This window comes from Vidua chalybeata (genome assembly GCF_026979565.1).
Source record: "Vidua chalybeata isolate OUT-0048 chromosome 38 unlocalized genomic scaffold, bVidCha1 merged haplotype SUPER_38_unloc_1, whole genome shotgun sequence".
In the NCBI taxonomy this organism is placed as follows: domain Eukaryota; kingdom Metazoa; phylum Chordata; class Aves; order Passeriformes; family Viduidae; genus Vidua; species Vidua chalybeata.
The window spans coordinates 179,960-202,836 of NW_026530311.1; the positions used below are offsets into that span (position 1 = coordinate 179,960).

Consider the following 22,877-nt stretch of genomic DNA (forward strand, 5'->3'; position numbering starts at 1 on the left):
TGGGGATGAGAGTTGAGATTTGGGGCCGAGAGTTGAGATTTGGGGCCCGGAGTTGAGATTTGGGGCCGAGAGTTGAGATTTGGGGCCCTGGAGAGAGCCGAGAGCTGGGGCAAGGGCGGCGGACTTTGGCTGGAAACGGCCGAGATTTGGGGCCGGCGGTTGGGATTTGGGGGAGGGATCCGAGAATTCCGGCACATTTGGGCACCCAGCGCCCCCGGGGGGGGCTGGAGGTCGATGATTTGGGTGGATTTTGGAGCCTCTCCCATCCCCTCGTCCCCTCTGTCCCGCAGGGCTCCGGGCGGCCGTGACCCTGCTGGAGTCCGGGGGGGACCTCCAGCCCCCCGGGGGGGTCCCTGCGCCTCCTCTGCCGCGCCTCGGGCTTCGATTTCGGCGGTTTCACCATGTACTGGGTGCGCCAGAGACCCGGGCAAGGCCTGGAGTGGCTCGCGGGGATCCAATTCAACGGTGGCGGCACCTGGTACGCGCCGTCGGTCGAGGGCCGGGCGACGATCTCCAGGGACAACGGGCAGAGCTCGGTGACGCTGACCATGAACGGCCTCAAGGACGAGGATTCCGGCTCCTATTTCTGTGCCAAATCTGCGTATCTGGGAGCTGGTGCAAATATTGGCGGTCCTTTTGGCCCCGCCCCCATCGCTCTGTCCCAAAATCATCCCCCCAAACCCCGACCCCTGACCCCACTGCTGACCCTTTGCCCCAGCCCTGGCCTGGCCCTGCCCCCAGTGTCACCTCTAGGCCACGCCCAGCGCCCTCGGCCCCCAAATTTTATTGAACCGCTCAAGATTTGGGCCCAAGGCTCGGGCGAGGGGTCAAGAATCCAAATTTTGGGCCGAGATTCCCGGTGCGAGGCCCGTGGGGCAGATTTGGGGCACGGCTGTGGCTCGGCGCCGGCAGCGGAAATTCGGGGCCGAAGCGGACGAGTCTGGGGGCGCTGGTTGGGATTGGGGGGGACGAGGCCGAGCTCAGGGTGAAACCGGGCCTGGTTTGGGGGCAAAAGAGGAGATTTGGGGCCCAGAGCTGAGATTTGGGGATGAGAGTTGGGATTTGGGGCCGAGAGTTGAGATTTTGGGTTGAGAGTTGAAATTTGGGGCCCAGAGTTGAGATTTAGGGCCAAGAGTTGAGATTTGGGGACAAGAATTGAGATTTGGGGCCGAGAGTTGAGATATTGGGGCAAGAATTGAGTTTTGGGTACAAGGATTGAAATTTTGGGACCGAGATTGGAGATTTGGGGCCGAGAGTTGAGATTTAGGGATAAGAATTGAAATTTTGGGCCCAAGAGTTGAGATTTTGGGTGCAATTGTTGAGATTTTGGGGCCGAGAGTTGAGATTTGGGGCCAAGAATTCAAATTTTGGGGCCAAGAGATAAGATTTTGGACTGAGAGTTGGGATTTGGAGCTGAGAATTGAAATTTGGGGCCGAGAGTTGAAATTTGGGGCTGAGAGTTGAAAACTGGGACCAAGAGTTGAGATTTGGGGCCAAGAGTTGAGATCTGGGCTGAGAGCTGAGATTTGGGGCTGGGAGTTGGGATTTGGGGCCAAGAATTCAAATTTTGGGGCCAAGAGTTGAGATTTGGGGTGCAGGAGTTGAGATTTGGGGCTGAGAGTTGAGATTTTGGGTTGAGACTTGAGATTTAGGGACAAGAATTGAAATTTTGGGGCCGAGAGTTCAGATCTGGGGGGAAGAGTTGAGATCTGTGGCCGAGAGTTGAGATTTGAGGACGAGAGTTGAGATTTGGGGTAGAGAGTCGAGATTTGGCACTCCAAAAACCGGCACGGGCGCCACAAAAACCAGCACGGGCACCCCAAAAACCAGCACCAGCAGCCCAAAAACCAGCATGGGCACCCCAAAAACCAGCACGGGCACCCCAAAAACCAGCACGGGCACCCCAACCACCAGCACCAGCACCCCAATAACCAGCAGCACCGGCATATTTGGCACAGAAATAGGAGCCGGAATCCTCGTCCTTGAGGCCGTTCATGGTCAGCGTCACCGAGCTCTGCCCGTTGGCCCGGGAGATCGTGGCCCGGCCCCTCACCGACGGCGCGTAGCCGGTCCAACCACCGCTGCTGATCCCCGCGAGCCACTCCAGCCCCTGCCCGGGTCTCTGGCGGACCCAGTACATTCCATAACTCCCGAAATTGAACCCCGAGGCGCGGCAGAGGAGGCGCAGGGACCCCCCGGGGGGCTGGAGGTCCCCCCGGACTCCAGCAGGGTCACGGCCGCCCGGAGCCCTGCGGGACAGAGGGGACGTGGGGATGGGAGAGGCTCCAAGACCCACCCAAATCCCGACCCTTGGCCCCAAATTGTGACACTTTCTCCTCCTCCTGCTCCTGCCGGCCCTGCCAGGTGGGCCCCACCCAGCTCCGGCCACGCCCATCGCGGGCCACGCCCGGATCCGGCGCCTCCTTCCCATGTGGGTGGGCCTCCTTCTGGGCGGCCGTGACCCTGCTGGAGTCCGGGGGGGACCTCCAGCCCCCCGGGGGGTCCCTGCGCCTCCTCTGCCGCGCCTCGGGCTTCGATTTCGGCAGTTTTGGGATGGGCTGGATGCGCCAGAGACCCGGGCAGGGGCTGGAGTGGGTCGCGGGCATCTACAGTGATGGCAGCAGCACCAGATACGCGCCGTCGGTGAAGGGCCGGGCGACGATCTCCAGGGCCAACGGGCAGAGCTCGGTGACGCTGACCATGAACGGCCTCAAGGACGAGGATTCCGGCTCCTATTTCTGTGCCAAATCCTCTGGTGCTGCTGCTGGTGCCGGTGCTGGTGGTGGTTTTGCTGCTGGTTATGTTGAAGGTGCCGGTGGTGTCCCCACCCCCACCTTTGTGTCCCCCCTGTCCCAGCCCCCAGACCCTTCCCCCAGACCCCAGACCCCAACCCAACCCTCGGCCATTCACCCCAACCTTGGGCTGTGTCGCCGTCCGCTCGCGACCCCAAAAGTGCCGAAACGGCCGCGGCGCCGTCGCTTCGGTCGCCCCGGAGGCGCCTCCACGGCCGAGGGGGCAGGAAAGGAAACCGAGGGCGGGCAGGGAAAGAGGGGAAAGGGGATTCCAGGCGCCCCACGGAGAGGCGAGATCCTGGCCAAGGCCGGCGGCACCTGGCCAGCAGGTGGGGGAGGTCGAGGGGCGCCGTGAGAGCGCCAAAAACCAGCACGGGCACCCCAAAAACCAGCACGGGCACCCCAAAAACCAGCACGGGCACCCCAAAAACCAGCACGGGCACCCCAAAAACCAGCCCGGGCACCCCAAAAGCGGCACAGGCACCCCAAAAACCAGCACGGGCACCCCAATAACCAGCACGGGCACCACAAAAACCAGCCCGGGCACCCCAAAAGCGGCACGGGCACCCCAAAAACCAGCACGGGCACCCCAATAACCAGCATGGGCACCCCAAAAACCAGCACGGGCACCCCAATAACCAGCACGGGCACCACAAAAACCAGCACGGGCACCCCAAAAACCAGCACGGACACCCCAAAAACCAGCCCGGGCACCCCAAAAGCGGCACGGGCACCCCAAAAACCAGCACGGGCACCCCAATAACCAGCACGGGCACCACAAAAACCAGCACGGGCACCCCAAAAACCAGCACCGGCACCCCAAAAACCAGCACGGGCACCACAAAAACCAGCACGGGCACCCCAAAAACCAGCACGGGCACCACAAAAACCAGCACGGGCACCCCAAAAACCAGCACCGGCACCCCAAAAACCAGCACGGGCACCACAAAAACCAGCACGGGCACCCCAAAAACCAGCACCGGCACCCCAAAAACCAGCACGGGCACCCCAAAAACCAGCACGGGCACCCCAAAAACCAGCACCGGCACCCCAAAAACCAGCACCGGCACCCCAAAAACCAGCACGGGCACCCCAAAAACCAGCACGGGCACCCCAAAAACCAGCACCGGCACCCCAAAAACCAGCACGGGCACCCCAAAAACCAGCACGGGCACCCCAAAAAACAGCACCGGCACCCCAAAAAACAGCATGGGCACCACAAAAACCAGCATGGGCACCCCAAAAACCAGCACGGGCACCCCAAAAACCGGCACAGGCACCCCAAAAACCAGCACCGGCACCCCAAAAACCAGCACGGGCACCACAAAAACCAGCACGGGCACCCCAAAAACCAGCACGGGCACCCCAAAAACCAGCACGGGCACCACAAAAACCAGCATGGGCACCCCAAAAACCGGCACGGGCGCCACAAAAACCGGCATGGGCACCCCAACCACCAGCACCAGCAGCCCAACCAGCAGCAGCAGCAGCTTTGGCACAGAAATAGGAGCCGGAATCCTCGTCCTTGAGGCCGTTCATGGTCAGCGTCACCGAGCTCTGCCCGTTGGCCCTGGAGATCGTCGCCCGGCCCTTCACCGACGGCGCGTACGCGGTGCTGCCACCGCTGCTGATCCCCGCGAGCCACTCCAGCCCCTGCCCGGGTCTCTGGCGGATCCATTGCATGGCATAACTCCCGAAATTGAAGCCCGAGGCGCGGCAGAGGAGGCGCAGGGACCCCCCGGGGGGCTGGAGGTCCCCCCCGGACTCCAGCAGGGTCACGGCCGCCCGGAGCCCTGCGGGACAGAGGGGACGTGGGGATGAGGAGGAGGATGGGGAGGTGCCGGGGTCACAATTTGGGGCCACAGGTCAGGGTTTGGGTCAGTTTTTGACCTTCCCCATCCCCATCCTTGTCCCGGGCTGGGGCTCTGCTCCGGGTGCTGGTTCTGGTGCTTCTGTCGGTGTTTGGGGTTCTGGCCCCGTCCCTGTCCCCAGCTGTCCCCAGCTGTCCCCAGAGCCTTCCCCCAGCCCGCCCTGACCCCATCCTGACCCCCGGTCCCAACCCTCCCCCGTTTGCCCCAACGTTGCCCATTGGCCCCAAACCCTCCCCCGCCCCTGCCCCCAATCCCGACCATCGGCCCCCCAATCCCAACCCCGTCCCCCAAAAGTGCCCCGAGGGCTGGGATCTGGGGACAGCGGGGCAGGTTTGGGTCAGCGGCTGCAGCCAGGAGCCCAGAGGGGAGATTTGGGGCAAAGTCGGGCGAGTTTTGGTGCCAAAGCAGTCGGGATTTGGGACAGAACCCGTTGGGGGTTTTGGGGTCCGTGGTCGGCGTTGGGTTGGGGGACGGCTCTGGGGAAAGGCTCCAAGGGTGAGGAAAAGTCGAGATTTGGGGAGAAATGGGCAAAACTGGGGGGAAAGTCGAGAGTTGGGGCAGCAGGGGCCGAGATTTGAGGAGAAAGGGCCGGGATTTGGGGGAAGGATCAGAGAATTCGGGGACATTTGGGTACAAAGTGGAGGGGGCTTGGGACCAAGAGCGGAATCAGCTTAAACGCAACAGCACCAGCAGCAGCAACAGCAGCATAACCCCAACCACTGTAAGCAGATTTGGCACAGAAATAGGAGCCGGAATCCTCGTCCTTGAGGCCGTTCATGGTCAGCGTCACCGAGCTCTGCCCGTTGTCCCTGGAGATCGTCGCCCGGCCCTTCACCGACGGCGCGTACGCGGTGTAAGAACCACCAGGGCTGCTGATCCCCGCGAGCCACTCCAGCGCCTGCCCGGGTCTCTGGCGGACCCAGAACATGTCGTAGCTCCCGAAATTGAAGCCCGAGGCGCGGCAGAGGAGGCGCAGGGACCCCCCGGGGGGCTGGAGGTCCCCCCCGGACTCCAGCAGGGTCACGGCCGCCCGGAGCCCTGCGGGACAGAGGGGACGTGGGGATGGGAGAGGCTCCGAAATCCACCCAAATCATCGATCTCCAGCCCCCCGGGGGGTCCCTGCGCCTCCTCTGCCGCGCCTCGGGGTTCAATTTCGGGAATTTTGGAATGTTCTGGATCCGCCAGAGACCCGGGCAGGGGCTGGAATACGTCGCAGGGATCAGCAGCGATGGCAGCAGCACCAGATACGCGCCGTCGGTGAAGGGCCGGGCGACGATCTCCAGGGCCAACGGGCAGAGCTCGGTGACGCTGACCATGAACGGCCTCAAGGACGAGGATTCCGGCTCCTGTTTCTGTGCCAAACGTGCTTACAGTGGTGGTTATGCTGCTGATGCTGCTGCTGGTTTTCCTTTTGCCCCCACCGCCATCACCGTGCCCCCACCAATCCCCAAACCCCAAACCCCAGCCCCTTCCCCAAACCCCAAACCCCAGCCCCTTCCCCAAACCCCAAACCCCAGCCCCTTCCCCAAACCCCAAACCCCAGCCCCTTCCCCAAACCCCAAACCCCAGCCCCTTCCCCAAACCCCAAACCCAGCCCTTCCCAAACCCCAAACCCCAGCCCCTTCCCCAAACCCCAAACCCCAGCCCCTTCCCCAATCCCCAGCCCCTTCCCCCCAGCCCCTGACCCCACTCCTGACCCCGTGTCCCCACCCTGCCCTGCCTCTGCCCCAAATTCTCAGCTCCTGGCCCCAAAGCTCAGCCCGGGGCCCGCTCGGGGCCGTTTTGGCTCCTGAGCTGGGCCTGGCCCCTCTGCCGGGACCGCGCTGTCTGCGGGCGGACGGACGGACGGACGGACAGCGGGACAGAGCTCTCCTCTGCTTTTTGGTTCGTTTTAGCCAGCTGGGCCAAAGAGGTTCCCTGGACTGCGGCTGACACGGGTCAGGGGCTGGGGTTTGGGGTTTGGGGACTGGGGGGTACACGGCGATGGGATGGGGGTAAAACCATTAGCACCGGCATGATCACCCCAAAAACCAGCACCAGCATCCTTGGCACAGAAACAGGAGCCGGAATCCTCGTCCTTGAGGCCGTTCATGGTCAGCGTCACCGAGCTCTGCCCGTTGGCCCTGGAGATCGTCGCCCGGCCCCTTCACCGACGGCGCGTAGTAGGTGCTGCCACCACCGCTGCTGATCCCCGCGAGCCACTCCAGCCCCTGCCCGGGTCTCTGTCGGACCCACTCCATTTGGTAACTCCCGAAATTGAACCCCGAGGCGCGGCAGAGGAGGCGCAGGGACCCCCCGGGGGGCTGGAGGTCCCCCCCGGACTCCAGCAGGGTCACGGCCGCTCCCCCATCCCCAACCCCTCACCCTTCTTTTCCCCAGACTCCCCTGGTTCTGTCCCAAACCTCCACCAGAGGTTTCCAGGGTCTCAAAGCGCCTCAAGCCCTGCAATTAACCCCGATCCACTCATTAATTAATTGCACACCTCGGTGTCACGCTTCTCCAAGGATTGCCCAATTAACAGCCAATTAACGACCCCCGAGACCCTCCAGGACCCGACCCCGGCTCATCCCGGCCGTGGCCTCGAGCTCCGTCCCCGCAGGGCTCCGGGCGGCCGTGACCCTGCTGGAGTCCGGGGGGACCTCCAGCCCCCCGGGGGGGTCCCTGCGCCTCCTCTGCCGCGCCTCGGGCTTCGATTTCGGGAGCTACGAAATGGACTGGGTGCGCCAGAGACCCGGGCAGGCGCTGGAGTGGGTCGGGAGCATCAACACCGGTGGCAGCACCTGGTACGCGCCGTCGGTGCGGGGCCGGGCGACGATCTCCAGGGACAACGGGCAGAGCTCGGTGACGCTGGCCATGAACGGCCTCAAGGACGAGGATTCCGGCTCCTGTTTCTGTGCCAAATATGCCGGTGCTGGTGGTTGGGCTGCTGGTGCTGGTGGTTGCTGTGATTCCTCCGCCGGTGCTCCCGGTATCGATGCCGGTGCCGGCTCCGGCCCCGTGTGCCGGGGACGCTCCCCCGTTCCCTTCCTTCGCCCCGCGGCCGTCGCCAGGACCCGGCAGAGCCCGACGGGAGCGCGGCGGAACAACAATCAATCAAAAATCCACCCAAATCCTCGACCCCCAGCCCCCCCGGGGGGTCCCTGCGCCTCCTCTGCCGCGCCTCGGGGTTCACTTTCGGGAGCTACGGAATGTTCTGGATCAGGCGCTGGAATTCGTCGCGGGGATCAACAGCGGTGGTGGCGACACCAGATACGCGCCGTCGGCGCGGGGCCGGTTCAGGATCTCCCGGGCCAACGGGCAGAGCTCGGTGACGCTGACCATGAACGGCCTCAAGGACGAGGATTCCGGCTCCCGTTTCTGTGCCAGGAACGCCGATGGTGGTGGCACTTGGGGGGCTCCCGCTGGCTCTCGATTTCGCCCCATCCCCATCCCCGGTCCTCGCCTGTCCCCAACCCCGCATCCTCCCCTCCCACCCTTGACCCCATTGGTGACCCCACGGACCAAAATCTGCCCCAGAACCCCAAATCTGCCCCACGGACCCAAATCTGCCCCAGGGACCCCAAATCTGCCCCAGGAACCCCAAATCTGCCCCACGGACCCAAATCTGCCCCATGGACCCAAATCTGCCTCACGAACCCCAAATCTGCCCCACGGACCCAAATCTGCCCCATGGACCCCAAATCTGCCCCATGGACCCAAATCTGCCCCATGGACCCAAATCTGCCCCAGGGACCCAAATCTGCCCCAGGGACCCCAAATCTGCCCCACGGACCCCAAATCTGCCCCAGGGACCCAAATCTGCCCCAGGGACCCAAATCTGCCCCATGGACCCAAATCTGCCCCATGGACCCAAATCTGCCCCATGGACCCAAATCTGCCCCAGGGACCCAAATCTGCCCCACGGACCCAAATCTGCCCCACGGACCCCAAATCTGCCCCACGGACCCAAATCTGCCCCATGGACCCAAATCTGTCCCAGGGACCCAAATCTGCCCCAGGGACCCCAAATCTGCCCCACGGACCCAAATCTGCCTCACGAACCCCAAATCTGCCCCACGGACCCAAATCTGCCCCAGGGACCCCAAATCTGCCCCACGGACCCAAATCTGCCCCAGGGACCCAAATCTGCCCCAGGGACCCAAATCTGCCCCAGGGACCCAAAGCTGCCCCAGGGACCCAAATCTCGCCCGTTTGCAGCCAGGATTGGGGCGCTCGGCTGAGACTTGGAGCCGAGGGCTGAGCTTTGGTGCCCGCAGCTGAGCTTTGGGGCAGAACCAGCTGGGTTTGGGAGCAAAGGTCCCACGGGAGCCCCGCTGAGAGCTGGGGCGCCAAAGGCAGAGTTTTGGGGAGGAACCTTTGAGATTTGGGTCAAGCGCCCAAAGCCCCAGAGAAACGCGAGAGGTGAGGCAGCGCTGGCGGAGTTTGGGGGGGAAACGGCCGCGGTTTGGTGCCAGCAGTGAAGATTTGGGGGAAGAACGGGGGAATTTGGGACGTTTGTGGGCACGGCGTCAGGGGGAGGGGCCGGCAGCGGCATCGTCACTATAATTAGCAGCACCAGCACCAGCACCGGCATATTTGGCACAGAAATAGGAGCCGGAATCCTCGTCCTTGAGGCCGTTCATGGCCAGCGTCACCGAGCTCTGCCCGTTGGCCCTGGAGATCGTCGCCCGGCCCCGCACCGACGGCGCGTAGTAGGTGTAAGAACCACTGCTGCTGATCCCCGCGACCCACTCCAGGCCCTGCCCGGGTCTCTGGCGCATCCAGCTCATCCAAAAACTCCCGAAATTGAACCCCGAGGCGCGGCAGAGGAGGCGCAGGGACCCCCCGGGGGGCTGGAGGTCCCCCCCGGACTCCAGCAGGGTCACGGCCGCCCGGAGCCCTGCGGGACAGAGGGGAGATTTGGGGCCGAGAGTTGAGATTTGGGGCCGAGAGTTGAGATTTGGGGCCAAAAATTGAAATTTGGGGCCGAGAGTTGAGATTTGGGGCCGAGAGATGAGATTTGGGGATGAGAATTGAAATTTTGGGACCAAGAGTTGAGATTTGGGGCCGAGAGTTGAGATTTGAGGCCAAGAATTGAAATTTTGGGACTGAGAGTTGAGATTTGGGACCGAGATTTGAGATTTGGGGCTGGGAGTTGAAATTTGGGGATAAGAATTGAAATTTTGGGGCTGAGAGTTGAGATTTGGGGCCGAGAGTTGAGATTTGGGGCCGAGAGTTGAGATTTGGGACTGAGAGCTGAGATTTGGGGCGAGAGAGGAGATTTGGGGCCAAGTGTTGAAATTTTGGAACTGAGAGTTGAGATTTGGGGCCCAGAGTTGAGATTTGGGGACAAGAGTTGGGATTTGGGGATGAGGGCTGAGATTTGGGGACAAGAATTGAAATTTTGGGGCCGAGAGTTGAGATTTGGGGACAAGAATTGAGATTTGGGGATGAGAGTTGAGATTTGGGGTAGACAGTTGAGATTTGGCACTCCAAAAACCGGCACGGGCGCCACAAAAACCAGCACGGGCACCCCAACCACCAGCACCAGCACCCCAATAACCAGCAGCAGCAGCAGCTTTGGCACAGAAATAGGAGCCGGAATCCTCGTCCTTGAGGCCGTTCATGGTCAGCGTCACCGAGCTCTGCCCGTTGTCCCTGGAGATCGTCGCCCGGCCCCGCACCGACGGCGCGTACGCGGTGCTGCCACCGCTGCTGATCCCCGCGAGCCACTCCAGCCCCTGCCCGGGTCTCTGGCGGATCCATTGCATGGCATAACTCCCGAAATTGAAGCCCGAGGCGCGGCAGAGGAGGCGCAGGGACCCCCCGGGGGGCTGGAGGTCCCCCCCGGACTCCAGCAGGGTCACGGCCGCCCGGAGCCCTGCGGGACAGAGGGGACGTGGGGATGAGGAGGAGGATGGGGAGGTGCCGGGGTCACAATTTGGGGCCACAGGTCAGGGTTTGGGTCAGTTTTTGACCTTTCCCCATCCCCATCCTTGTCCCGGGCTGGGGCTCTGCTCCGGGTGCTGGTTCTGGTGCTTCTGTCGGTGTTTGGGGTTCTGGCCCCGTCCCTGTCCCCAGCTGTCCCCAGCTGTCCCCAGAGCCTTCCCCCAGCCCGCCCTGACCCCATCCTGACCCCCGGTCCCAACCCTCCCCCGTTTGCCCCAACGTTGCCCATTGGCCCCAAACCCTCCCCCGCCCCTGCCCCCAATCCCGACCATCGGCCCCCAATCCCAACCCCGTCCCCCAAAAGTGCCCCGAGGGCCGGGATCTGGGGACAGCGGGGCAGGTTTGGGTCAGCGGCTGCGGCCGGGAGCCCAGAGGGGAGATTTGGGGCAAAATCGGGCGAGTTTTGGTGCCAAAGCAGTCGGGATTTGGGACAGAACCCGTTGGGGGTTTTGGGTCCGTGGTCGGCGTTGGGTTGGGGGACGGCTCTGGGGAAAGGCTCCAAGGGTGAGGAAAAGTCGAGATTTGGGGAGAAATGGGCAAAACTGGGGGGAAAGTCGAGAGTCGGGGCAGCAGGGGCCGAGATTTGAGGGGAAGGGCCGGGATTTGGGGGAAGGATCAGAGAATTCGGGGACATTTGGGTACAAAGTGGAGGGGGCTTGGGACCAAGAGCGGAATCAGTGATAAACGCAACAGCACCAGCAGCAGCATAACCCCAACCACTGTGAGCAGATTTGGCACAGAAATAGGAGCCGGAATCCTCGTCCTTGAGGCCGTTCATGGTCAGCGTCACCGAGCTCTGCCCGTTGGCCCTGGAGATCGTCGCCCGGCCCTTCACCGACGGCGCGTAGCCGGTCCAACCACCGCTGCTGATCCCCGCGAGCCACTCCAGGCCTTGCCCGGGTCTCTGGCGGATCCAGAACATGTCGTAGCTCCCGAAATTGAACCCCGAGGCGCGGCAGAGGAGGCGCAGGGACCCCCCGGGGGGCTGGAGGTCGATGATTTGGGTGGATTTCGGAGCCTCTCCCATCCCCACGTCCCCTCTGTCCCGCAGGGCTCCGGGCGGCCGTGACCCTGCTGGAGTCCGGGGGGACCTCCAGCCCCCCGGGGGGTCCCTGCGCCTCCTCTGCCGCGCCTCGGGGTTCAATTTCGGGAGTTTTGGGATGGGCTGGATGCGCCAGAGACCCGGGCAGGGGCTGGAATACGTCGCGAGTATCAACAACGGTGGCAGCACCTGGTACGCGCCGTCGGTCGAGGGCCGGGCGACGATCTCCAGGGACAACGGGCAGAGCTCGGTGACGCTGACCATGAACGGCCTCAAGGACGAGGATTCCGGCTCCTATTTCTGTGCCAAACGTGCTTACAGTGGTGGTTATGCTGCTGATGCTGCTGCTGGTTTTCCTTTTGCTCCCACCGCCATCACCGTGCCCCCACCAATCCCCAAACCCCAGCCCCTTCCCCAAACCCCAAACCCCAGCCCCTTCCCCAATCCCCAAACCCCAGCCCCTTCCCCAAACCCCAAACCCCAGCCCCTTCCCCAAACCCCAAACCCCAGCCCCTTCCCCAATCCCCAGCCCCTTCCCCTCAGCCCCTGACCCCACTCCTGACCCCGTGTCCCGACCCTGCCCTGCCTCTGCCCCAAATTCTCAGCTCCTGGCCCCAAAGCTCAGCCCGGGGCCCGCTCGGGGCCGTTTTGGCTCCTGAGCTGGGCCTGGCCCCTCTGCCGGGACCGCGCTGTCTGCGGGCGGACGGACGGACGGACGGACAGCGGGACAGAGCTCTCCTCTGCTTTTTGGTTCGTTTTAGCCAGCTGGGCCAAAGAGGTTCCTTGGACTGCGGCTGACACGGGGTCAGGGGTGGGGTCAGGGGCTGGGGGGTACACGGCGATGGGGATGGGGGTAAAACCATTAGCACCGGCATGATCACCCCAAAAACCAGCACCAGCGTTTTTGGCACAGAAATAGGAGCCGGAATCCTCGTCCTTGAGGCCGTTCATGGTCAGCGTCACCGAGCTCTGCCCGTTGGCCCTGGAGATCCTGAACCGGCCCCGCACCGAATCAGCGTAGCTGGTGTTGGTGCCACCATCGTTCCTGATCCACGCAAAGAACTCCAGCGCCTGCCCGGGCCTCTGTCGCACCCATGCCATGTCGTAGATCCCGAAATCGAAGCCCGAGGCGCGGCAGAGGAGGCGCAGGGACCCCCCGGGGGGCTGGAGATCGATGATTTGGGTGGATTTCGGAGCCTCTCCCATCCCCACGTCCCCTCTGCCCCGCAGGGCTCCGGGCGGCCGTGACCCTGCTGGAGTCCGGGGGGGACCTCCAGCCCCCCGGGGGGTCCCTGCGCCTCCTCTGCCGCGCCTCGGGCTTCAATTTCGGCAGTTTTGGGATGGGCTGGTATCGCCAGAGACCCGGGCAGGGGCTGGAATACGTCGCGAGTATCAACAACGGTGGCAGCACCGCGTACGCGCCGTCGGTGAAGGGCCGGGCGACGATCTCCAGGGCCAACGGGCAGAGCTCGGTGACGCTGGCCATGAACGGCCTCAAGGACGAGGATTCCGGCTCCTATTTCTGTGTGAAATCTCCTAACACTGGTGGTGCTTATGGTGCTGGTTATAGTGACGATGTCGGTGGTGTCCCCACCCCCAGCTTTGTGTCCCCCCCATCCCCAGACCCCAGACCCTCCCCCAGACCCTTCCCCAGACCCTCCCCCAGACCCTCCCCCAGACCCTTCCCCAGACCATTCCCCAGACCCCAGACCCTTCCCCACACCCCAGACCCTTCCCCAGACCCCCAGCCCAGCCCCAACCCTTGGCCATTGCCCCCAGCCCGGCCCCAGCTCTCACCCGCGGGGCCCAACCCACAACTCCTGACCCCAAATCTCCCCTTGGCCCCACCTCGCTTGGGGGAAGGGCTTTGGGGACAGCTGGGGACACAGAGGTGGGGACAGCGCCAAAATCATCAGCAGGGTTAACGTTACCAGTGACCGCGGTTTTGGCACAGAAACGGGAGCCGGAATCCTCGTCCTTGAGGCCGTTCATGGTCAGCGTCACCGAGCTCTGCCCGTTGGCCCTGGAGATCGTCGCCCGGCCCTTCACCGACGGCGCGTACCAGGTGCTGCCACCGGTGTTGATGCTCCCGACCCACTCCAGCGCCTGCCCGGGTCTCTGGCGCACCCAGTCCATTTCGTAGCTCCCGAAATCGAAGCCCGAGGCGCGGCAGAGGAGGCGCAGGGACCCCCCGGGGGGCTGGAGGTCCCCCCCGGACCCCAGCAGGGTCACGGCCGCCCGGAGCCCTGCGGGGACGGAGCTCGAGGCCACGGCCGGGATGAGCCGGGGTCGGGTCCTGGAGGGTCTCGGGGGTCGTTAATTGGCTGTTAATTGGGCAGTCCTTGGAGAAGCGTGACACCGAGGTGTGCAATTAATTAATGAGTGGATCGGGGTTAATTGCAGGGCTTGAGGCGCTTTGAGACCCTGGAAACCTCTGGTGGAGGTTTGGGACAGAACCAGGGGAGTCTGGGGAAAAGAAGGGTGAGGGGTTGGGGATGGGGGAGCGGCCGTGACCCTGCTGGAGTCCGGGGGGACCTCCAGCCCCCCGGGGGGTCCCTGCGCCTCCTCTGCCGCGCCTCGGGCTTCGATTTCGGCGGTTTTTACATGTACTGGGTGCGCCAGAGACCCGGGCAGGGGCTGCAATTCGTCGCGGGGATCAACAACGGTGGTGCTTACACCGCGTACGCGCCGTCGGTGCGGGGCCGGTTCAGGATCTCCAGGGCCAACGGGCAGAGCTCGGTGACGCTGACCATGAACGGCCTCAAGGACGAGGATTCTGGCTCCTGTTTCTGTGCCAAACGTGCTGATGGTTACGGTGCTGCTCCTAATGCTGGCTGCGGTGCCGGTGCTGTTGGTTTTAGCCCCGAGTCGATCCCCGCGTCCCCTCCTGTCCCCGTGTCCCACACCCTTCCCCAACCCTCAACCCCTGACCCCATTCCTGTCCCCCTGTCCCGGCTCTGGGCTGGTTCCGCCCCAAATCTCCCCAGTTTTGCCCCAAATTCCCAACTCTTTGCCCCATGTTTTCACCATTTTTTGGGAATTTTTGGGGCAAAAATCTGCCTGGGGCCCAGGTTTGGTGCCGGGGGTGCAGATCTGGGGCTGCCCCAGAGGGATTTTCAGGCCGCCGGCGGAACGGAGCGGAAATCTGGGGTGAAAGGCTGAGATTTGGGGGACGGCTCTGGGCAAACGCCCCCAGGGCGACGGGGAGGCCGAGATTTGGGGGAAATGGGCAAAAATGGGGGGAAAGCCGAGAGTTGGGGCAGCGGGGGCGGAGTTTGGGGGAAAACGGGGAAGATTTGAGGAGAAAGGGCCGGGATTTGGGGGAAGGATCGGAGAATTCCGGGACATTTGGGAACAGACGGTCACGGGCTCGGCACCGCGGCCGCCACCGACACCAAAAGCACAGACAGGAGGATTGCAGCCACTGTGAGCAGATTTGGCACAGAAACAGGAGCCGGAATCCTCGTCCTTGAGGCCGTTCATGGTCAGCGTCACCGAGCTCTGCCCGTTGGCCCTGGAGATCGTCGCCCGGCCCTTCACCGACGGCGCGTACGCGGTGCTGCCACCGCTGCTGATCCCCGCAACCCACTCCAGCCCCTGCCCGGGTCTCTGGCGGACCCAGTACATTCCATAACTCCCGAAATCGAACCCCGAGGCGCGGCAGAGGAGGCGCAGGGACCCCCCGGGGGGCTGGAGGTCCCCCCCGGACTCCAGCAGGGTCACGGCCGCCCGGAGCCCTGCGGGACAGAGGGGACGTGGGGATGGGAGAGGCTCCGAAATCCACCCAAATCCCGAATTTTGACACTTTCCCCTCCCCCTGCTCCTGCCGGCCTTTCCAGGCGGGCCCCACCCAGCTCCGGCCACGCCCAGCGCGGGCCACGCCCGGATCCCCCCCAAAATCTCGGCTTTTCGCCCCAATTTTTTCCCCCGCTCCCTTCCGAATCTGCGGCCCCCGGCGCCAAACCTGGGCCGAGGGCGCCAAATCCTCCCGGTTTTGCCGGAAAAAATTCCCAAAAAACGGCGAAAACGTTTGGGGGCGGGCGGGAGTTGGGAATTCGGGGTGAAACGGCGGAGATTTGGGGGCGGAGGCGGTCCGGGGCTTTTGGGGTGGTTAACGAGCGGTTGATTGGGATTTTAATTAATTAATGAGCGGGGTCGGGGTTAATTGCGGGGGTTTCGAGGCGATTTGGGGCCAATTTGGTGGCGTTCGGGGGAATCTGGGGCAATTTGGGCCAGTTTGGGGCAATTTGGGGCCATTTGGACCAATTTGAGGGAATTTGGGGGAATTTGGGGCAAATCCGGGGGAATTTTGGGGGAATTTGAGGGAGTTTGGGGCAATTTGGGCAATTCAGGAGAATTTGGGACAGTTCAGGGGAATTTGGGGCCAATTTGGGCAAATTTGGGGGAATCTGGGGGAATTTGGGGGAATTTGGGGGAATTTGGGGGAATTTGGGAGAATTTAGGGGAATTTGGGGGAATTTGGGGCAATTTGGGACAATCCAGGGGAATCTGGGACAATCCAGGGGAATTTGGGGCCATCCTGGGGAATTTGGGGCCAATTTGGGGCAATTTGGGTTAATTTGGGGCAATTTGGGGGCATTTGGGGCCAATTCAGGCTAATCCATGGTTAATTTGGGGGAATTTGGGGCAATTTAGGGGAATTGGGGACAATTTAGGGGAATTTGGGGCAGTTTGGGGGAATTTGGCACAATTTGGGGAAATTTGTGGCCAATTTGGGGCAATTTGGGGCCAATTTGGGGGAATTTGGGGCAATTTGTGGATATTTGGGGGCGATCTGGGAGAATTTGGGGCCAATATGGGGGAATTTGGGGAAATTTGGGGGAATTTGGGGCCAATCCAGGGGAATTTGGGGCGAATTTTGGCGAATTTGGGACAACCCAGGGGAATTTGGGGCCAATTTGGGGGGATTTGGGGGAATTTGGGGTCAATCCAGGGGATTTGGGGGGAATTTGGGGAATTTGGGGGAATTTGGGGGAATTTAGGGGAATTTAGGGGAATTTGAGGCAAAGTCAGGGGATTTTGGGGCCAATTTGGGGAAATTTGGGGAAATTTGGGGGAATTTGGGGGAATTCGGGGAAATTTGGGACAATCCGGGGGAATTTGGGGCAAATTTGTGGGAATTTGGTGCGAAACCTTCCGAGATTTGTGGCGCGTCCGCGGCCTCTCCTCCCCAAATTTTCACTTTTTCCCCCCCAAATCTCGATTTTTTCCCCCCAAATCTCCGTTTTTTCCCCCAAATCTCCGTTTTTTCCCCCCAAATCTCCATTTTTCCCCCCAAATCTCGATTTTTTCCCCCCAAATCTCCGTTTTTTTCCCCCCAAATCTCCGTTTTTTCCCCCAAATCTCCATTTTTTTGCCCGAAATTTTCACTTTTTTCCCCCCAAATCTCGATTTTTCCCCCCAAATCTCCATTTTTTCCCCCCAAATCTCCATTTTTCCCCCCAAATCTCCGTTTTTTCCCCCAAATCTCCGTTTTTTTCCCCCAAATCTCCGTTTTTTCCCCCAAATCTCCATTTTTTTGCCCGAAATTTTCACTTTTTTCCCCCCAAATCTCCGTTTTTCCCCCAAATCTCCATTTTTTTCCCCCAAATCTCCGTTTTTTCCCCCAAATCTCTGGTTTTTTTTCCCCCAAATCTCGATTTTTTCCCCCCAAATCTCCGTTTTTTCCCCCCAAATCTCCATTTTTCCCCCCAAATCTCCATTTTTTCCCCCCAAATCTCCATTTTTCCCCCCAAATCTCCGTTTTTTCCCCCAAATCTCCATTTTTTTGCCCGAAATTTTCACTTTTTTCCCCCCAAATCTCCGTTTTTTTCCCCAAATCTCCATTTTTTTCCCCCAAATCTCCGTTTTTTTTGCCCAAAATTCGGACTTTTTGCCCCAAATTCGGACTCCCGGCCTTTGGGTTCCGCTCCCAAATTTCCGCTTTTTCCCCGCGCGATTTTTTGCCCGATTTGCCCCAAATTCGGCGATTTTCGCTCTCGCGGCGCCCCCTGGCGGCCGCGCGCGGAATCGGCGCCGCTGACGTCACCGAATTAATTAGCGCCGATTAATCAATCAATTAACCCCGCTCCGTTTTTAGCCCCCTAATTATCAATTTGAGCGGGATTTCCGTCTCGATTTAGCCGCTTTTGATCCCTTAATTAATTAATTGATCGATTGATTAATTGCGGCTAATTAACGACTTTTAATTAATTAATTAATTGGTAACTGTTTGTTGCTGTTCGCTAATTAATTAAGTTGATTTCGCCCATAATTAATTACTAAATGAATAAATTATTTAATAAAATCTTAAGTAATTGTTCTTAATTAATTAAATAATCGCTTACCCGTGATTAATTAAGTATCTTCATTAAGCAATTAATTAATTGCCCTCCTTGGGTTAACCCCGGTTAATTAATTAATCGGAGCCCCGTGATCGGTCCTGATGAATCCCTTAATTAATTAATTACCCAGCTGGCCGTGATTATCCCCTATTCTTAATTAATTAATCGGGCTCCTTGATCCCAATTAATTAATTAATTAACGTACCGGATGCCTGCGGTTAATGCCGATCCATTAATTAAATAATTAATTAGTTAATTAATAATTATTAATGAAATAATAATTAAATATTAATAATTAATTAATTAATTAATTAATGTATTTAACACCGGCCCATTAATTGCCTGATCACGTGGCCACCGGAGCCATTAATTAATTAATAATTATTTAATTAATTAATTGGATGCCTGTGATTAACCCCAACCCATTAATTAATTAAAGGGGTGCCTGCGATTAACCTTTAATTAATGAATAATTAATTAATGACTGCACCCACTCCGTCCCGGCGCTCCTGCAATTAACCCGGAGCCGTTAATTAACGGAGTTCCGCAATTAAATCCTTTAATTAATTGCAATTAGCACCACGGGCTCCATTAATTAACCAGCACCCACTAATTGGACTCCTGCAATTAACACCGGACCCGTTAATTAATGATTTGGGCTCCTGCAATTAACTCGGAGCTGTTAATTAGTGAACAGGACTTTTGCAATCACCTGGGGCTTATTAATTAATTAATGAATTAATTGGGCGCCTGCAATTAACCCCGGGCCCATTAATGAATGAATTGGGCTATTGCAATTAACTGGGAGATATTAATTAATTAATTAGGCTCCTGAAATTAACACCAGACCTATTAATTAATGAAATGGACGCCTGCAATTAACTCAGAGCCATTAATTAATGAATTGGACTATTGCAATTAACGCCGGGCCTATTAATTAATGACCTGGACTGCTGCAATTAACTCGGGCCCATTAATTAATGAACCGGACTCTCGCAATTAACCGAGACCTATTAATTATGAACCGGCAATTAACTGGGGCCTATTAATTACTTAATTGGACTGCTGCAATTAAACCTATTAATTAATGGACTGGGCTCTTGCAATTAATTAATTAATAATAAATTAATTAATAAATTGAAGACCTGCAATTAACCAGGACCTATTAATTAACAAAATAGTAATTAATTAATTCAATTTGATCTATTAATTAACGAACCGGACTCCTGCAATTAATTGGGACCCATTAATTAACGAACCTGCAATTAACCGGGACCTATTAATTAACGAACTGAACACCTGCAATTAACACTGGACCTATTAATTAATGAACCGGACGCCTGCAATTAACTGGGAGCTATTAATTAATAAATTGGACTCTTGCAATTAACCGGGACCCATTAATTAACGAACTTGCAATTAACGAACCTGCAATTAATTAACGAACCTGCAATTAATTGGGACCTATTAATTAACAAATTGAACTATTGCAATTAACCGGTCTCCATTAATTAACGAACTTGCAATTAATTGGGACCTATTAATTATTGAACTATTGCAATTAACCGGGCTCCATTAATTAATGAACTTTCAATTAACCGGGCCCCATTAATTAACAAACTTGCAATTAACCGGGCTCCATTAATTAATGAACTTTCAATTAACCGGGACCTATTAATTAACGAAATGAGCGCCTGCAATTAACTCAGACCCGTTAATTAACGAGCCGGGCTTCTGCAATTAACCGGGACCCGTTAATTAACGAACCTGCAATTAACTCGGGGCCGTTAATTACCGAACCGATCTCCTGCAATTAACTCGGGGCTGTTAATTAATAAATTGATCTCCTGCAATTAACTCGGGGCTGTTAATTAACGAACCTGCAATTAACTCGGGGCTGTTAATTAATAAATTGATCTCCTGCAATTAACTCGGGGCCGTTAATGAGCGCCCCTTCCACCCAATTAACACCCCCCAATTAACTCCCCCCCCCCCCTTTTTTTCCCGCCAAAACCCCGCGCGGGGCTCTCCGGGTGGGCGTGGCCTCGCCGAGCCCCTCCCCTTTCCCACGGAAGCCCCGCCCCCCGGCCCATAAATACCGGCCCGGCGCCGCCGAGCCCGGCACGACCGCGGCCATGGCCACCGAGCGCCTCGCCCTGCTGGCCCTGCTGGCCCTGCTGGCCGCGCCCGGTGAGTCCCCGCCCCCTTTTCCTCTCTTAGCCACGCCCGGATCCGCAGGTGGCGCCGCACGCGGATCCGGCGATGCCGGCGCCTCACCCCGCGGTTCCGTTTCTCCTCTTTTCTCCCCCCGCAGGGCTCCGGGCGGCCGTGACCCTGCTGGAGTCCGGCGGCGACCTCCGGCCCCCCGGCGGGTCCCTGCGCCTCCTCTGCCGCGCCTCGGGCCCCGCCCCTCCCGCCGCCATCGTCTGGGTGCGGCAGCGCCGCGGCGCCGGCCTGGAGATGCTGGCGGGGGTCTCCGCCCGAGGGGAGGCGGCGCCGGGCGGCGCCGGCGGGAGGTTCCGGGCCGAGGGCGGCGGCGCCTGGGCGGCGCTGGCGGCCGACGGGCTGGAGGACGGCGATTCCGGCGCCTATTTCTGCGGCGCTCACGGCGGCGCCGGGCTGAGGGGAGGGGTGGCGGGAAACCGGCACAGGGGGGGTCGGTCGCGGTTGGGTCGGGTTGAGTTGGGTGGAAGAGGAAGTTGGGTCGGTCACGGTGGTTGGGTTGAGTTGAGTTGAGTTGGGTCGGTCATGGTTGGGTTGGTCATGGTTGGGTGGAAGAGGAAGAGGAAGTTGGGTTGGTCACGGTTGGGTTGGGTTGGGTTGAGTTGAGTGGAAGAGGAAGAGGGGGTTGGGTTGGTCACGGTTGGGTTGGGTTGAGTTGGGTTGGTCGCGGTTGGGTGGAAGAGGAAGGAAGGAGGGGGTTGGGTCGGTCATGGTTGAGTTGGGTTGAGTTGGGTTGAGTTGAGTTGAGTTGGGTCGGTCATGGTTGGGTTGGTCATGGTTGGGTGGAAGAGGAAGTTGGGTTGGTCATGGTTGGGTTGGGTTGAGTTGGGTCGGTCATGGTTGGGTTGGTCATGGTTGGGTGGAAGAGGAAGAGGGGGTTGGGTTGGTCATGGTTGGGTTGGGTTGAGTTGGATTCGGTTGGGTTGAGTTGAGTTGAGTGGAAGAGGAAGAGGGGGTTGGGTTGAGTTGGGTTGGGTTGAGTTGGGTTGGTCATGGTTGGGTTGAGTTGGGTTGGGTTAAGATCCACCCATTGACATTGAGACCCTTCCGTCGACGTCGGAACTCTTCCATCGACGTCGGAACTCTTCCATCGACATCGGAACTCTTCCATCGACGTTGGGACCCTTCCATGAAGGTCAAGACCCTTGGGATGGACGTTGAGCGCCTTTGGGTGGACATCGGCTCTTTTGGGTCGATTTTGGTTCTTTTGGGTCGAGTTTGGCTCTTTTTTTGCCAATTGTTGCCTTTTTGGGTCGATTTTGGCTATTTTTGGCCAATTTTGGAACTTTTTGGCCAATTTTTGGCTCTTTTGGGTCAATTTTGGCTCCTTTTGGCCAATTTTTGTCTCTTTTGGGTCGATTTCAGTTCTCTTGGGCCAATTTTGGCTCTTTTGGGTCGATTTTGGCTCTTTTGGCCAATTTTTGGCTCTTTTGGGCCAATTTTGGCTCTTTTTGGCCGATTTTCACCTTTTTTGATGGATTTTGGAACTTTTTTTTGCCAATTTTTGGCTTTTTTTGGCCAATTTTGTCTCTTTTTGGCCAATTTTTGGCTCTTTTGGATCAATTTTGGCTTTTTGGGCATTTTTTGCCTTTTTGGGTCAATTTTGGCTCTTTTTTGCCATTTTTTGGCTCTTTTGGGTCGATTTTAGTTCTTTTGGGGCAATTTTTACCTTTTTGGGTCGATTTTGGTTCTTTTCTGCCGATTTTTGTCTTTTTTGATCAATTTTGGAACTTTTTGGCCGATTTTTGGCTCTTTTGGGTCGATTTTTTTCTCTTTTTGGCCAACTTTTGACTTTTTGGGGTCAATTTTGTCTCCTTTTGTCCCTTTTGGTTCAATTTTTGAATTTTTTGGGTCGATTTTGGTTCTTTTGAGCCAATTTTGGCTCTTTTGGGTCGATTTTGGCTCTTTTGGCCAATTTTTGGGTTTTTTTGGGTCGATTTTGGCTCCTTTTTGCCAATTCTTGTCCTTTTGGGCCAATTTTGGCTCTTCTGGCCAATTTTGGGATTTTTTTTGCTACTTTTGTTCCTTTTTTTGCCAATTTTTGGATTTTTTTGCCAATTTTGTCTCCTTTTGGCCAATTTTTGGTTTTTTGGGGTCGATTTTTTTGTCCTTTTGGCCGATTTTTGTCTCTTTTGGGCCATTTTTGCCTCTTTTCCTCATTTCCCCCCAAATTTTGCCTCTTTTTCCGCCATTTTCACCCAAAATCGTCTCCCCTCCCCCACTCCTGCCTCAAAAAAAACCCCAAAACCCCAAATTTCCACATTTTCCTACGCAAAAAAAAAGCACAAAAATGGTTCAATTTCCCGAAATTTTCCACTTTTTTTCCCCATTTTCCCGAATTTTCCCCAATTTCCCCCCAATTCTTTCCCCTTTTCCCGGTGAAATCCACCCAAAAAAAGTCCCAAAAATCACATTTTTCGTACACAAAAAGCACAACATTGGTTCCATTTCCCCGAATTTCCCCCAATTCTTTCAGTTTTTCCTCAATTTTCCTCAATTTCCCCAATTTTTTCCACATTTTTCCCATTTTTCTCCCAGATGTTCCCCATTTCCCCCCCATTTTTCCCAATTTCCCCCCATTTCCCCCATTTTCCCTATTTTCCCCATTGTTTTGTAATTTTTTTTCCCCATTTCCCCCATTTTTCCCATTTTCCCCAATTCTCCCCATTTCCCCCCA

At 58.1% G+C, this 22,877-nt stretch overlaps 2 protein-coding genes and 11 gene segments (V, D, J or C); 6 read left to right on the plus strand and 7 right to left on the minus strand.

Moving 5' to 3' along the window:
* Nucleotides 1-708: 708 nt before the first annotated feature.
* On the minus strand, nucleotides 709-2,606 carry LOC128782785 (immunoglobulin heavy variable 3-23-like; the record flags this gene model as incomplete). The annotated part of the segment is given in 3 exon segments: nucleotides 709-725; nucleotides 1,942-2,283; nucleotides 2,376-2,606. Coding segments are annotated over 3 exon segments (590 nt in total), but the record flags the coding sequence as incomplete, so codon positions are not given.
* On the minus strand, nucleotides 2,607-4,586 carry LOC128782786 (Ig heavy chain V region 914-like; the record flags this gene model as incomplete). The annotated part of the segment is given in 3 exon segments: nucleotides 2,607-2,694; nucleotides 3,077-3,110; nucleotides 4,247-4,586. Coding segments are annotated over 3 exon segments (462 nt in total), but the record flags the coding sequence as incomplete, so codon positions are not given.
* A 684-nt stretch (nucleotides 4,587-5,270) lies between these two features.
* On the minus strand, nucleotides 5,271-5,702 carry LOC128782787 (Ig heavy chain V region 6.96-like; the record flags this gene model as incomplete). The annotated part of the segment is given in 1 exon segment: nucleotides 5,271-5,702. A coding segment is annotated over 1 exon segment (432 nt), but the record flags the coding sequence as incomplete, so codon positions are not given.
* Nucleotides 5,703-5,725: 23 nt separating this feature from the next.
* Nucleotides 5,726-6,456, plus strand: LOC128782788 (Ig heavy chain V region C3-like). The segment is given in 2 exon segments: nucleotides 5,726-6,094; nucleotides 6,403-6,456. Coding segments are annotated over 2 exon segments (423 nt in total).
* A 98-nt stretch (nucleotides 6,457-6,554) lies between these two features.
* Nucleotides 6,555-7,230, minus strand: LOC128782789 (immunoglobulin heavy variable 3-23-like). The segment is given in 2 exon segments: nucleotides 6,555-7,004; nucleotides 7,221-7,230. Coding segments are annotated over 2 exon segments (460 nt in total).
* A 1-nt stretch (nucleotide 7,231) lies between these two features.
* On the plus strand, nucleotides 7,232-8,923 carry LOC128782790 (uncharacterized; the record flags this gene model as incomplete). Its single annotated transcript, XM_053933271.1, is given in 4 exon segments — nucleotides 7,232-7,660; nucleotides 7,714-7,864; nucleotides 7,867-8,150; nucleotides 8,861-8,923. Coding segments are annotated over 4 exon segments (927 nt in total), but the record flags the coding sequence as incomplete, so codon positions are not given.
* Nucleotides 8,924-9,031: 108 nt separating this feature from the next.
* On the minus strand, nucleotides 9,032-11,618 carry LOC128782791 (polymeric immunoglobulin receptor-like). The gene is given in 5 exon segments (XM_053933272.1): nucleotides 9,032-9,075; nucleotides 9,119-9,237; nucleotides 9,239-9,542; nucleotides 10,191-10,526; nucleotides 11,234-11,618. Coding segments are annotated over 5 exon segments (1,188 nt in total).
* Nucleotides 11,619-11,641: 23 nt separating this feature from the next.
* Nucleotides 11,642-12,183, plus strand: LOC128782792 (Ig heavy chain V region 914-like; the record flags this gene model as incomplete). The annotated part of the segment is given in 2 exon segments: nucleotides 11,642-12,012; nucleotides 12,163-12,183. Coding segments are annotated over 2 exon segments (392 nt in total), but the record flags the coding sequence as incomplete, so codon positions are not given.
* Nucleotides 12,184-12,254: 71 nt separating this feature from the next.
* LOC128782793 (Ig heavy chain V region 6.96-like) lies at nucleotides 12,255-12,839 on the minus strand. The segment is given in 2 exon segments: nucleotides 12,255-12,326; nucleotides 12,503-12,839. Coding segments are annotated over 2 exon segments (409 nt in total).
* A 23-nt stretch (nucleotides 12,840-12,862) lies between these two features.
* Nucleotides 12,863-13,457, plus strand: LOC128782794 (Ig heavy chain V region 914-like; the record flags this gene model as incomplete). The annotated part of the segment is given in 2 exon segments: nucleotides 12,863-13,214; nucleotides 13,413-13,457. Coding segments are annotated over 2 exon segments (397 nt in total), but the record flags the coding sequence as incomplete, so codon positions are not given.
* Nucleotides 13,458-13,535: 78 nt separating this feature from the next.
* LOC128782795 (Ig heavy chain V region 914-like) lies at nucleotides 13,536-13,940 on the minus strand (the record flags this gene model as incomplete). The annotated part of the segment is given in 1 exon segment: nucleotides 13,536-13,940. A coding segment is annotated over 1 exon segment (405 nt), but the record flags the coding sequence as incomplete, so codon positions are not given.
* Nucleotides 13,941-14,133: 193 nt separating this feature from the next.
* LOC128782796 (Ig heavy chain V region 6.96-like) lies at nucleotides 14,134-14,563 on the plus strand (the record flags this gene model as incomplete). The annotated part of the segment is given in 2 exon segments: nucleotides 14,134-14,462; nucleotides 14,495-14,563. Coding segments are annotated over 2 exon segments (398 nt in total), but the record flags the coding sequence as incomplete, so codon positions are not given.
* A 5,549-nt stretch (nucleotides 14,564-20,112) lies between these two features.
* The window catches only part of LOC128782797 (Ig mu chain C region-like), a 30,757-nt gene continuing 27,992 nt past the window's right edge, over nucleotides 20,113-22,877 (plus strand). The window contains 2 exon segments of the C gene segment in view: nucleotides 20,113-20,167; nucleotides 20,292-20,633. Coding sequence covers nucleotides 20,113-20,167; nucleotides 20,292-20,633 — 397 coding nt within the window.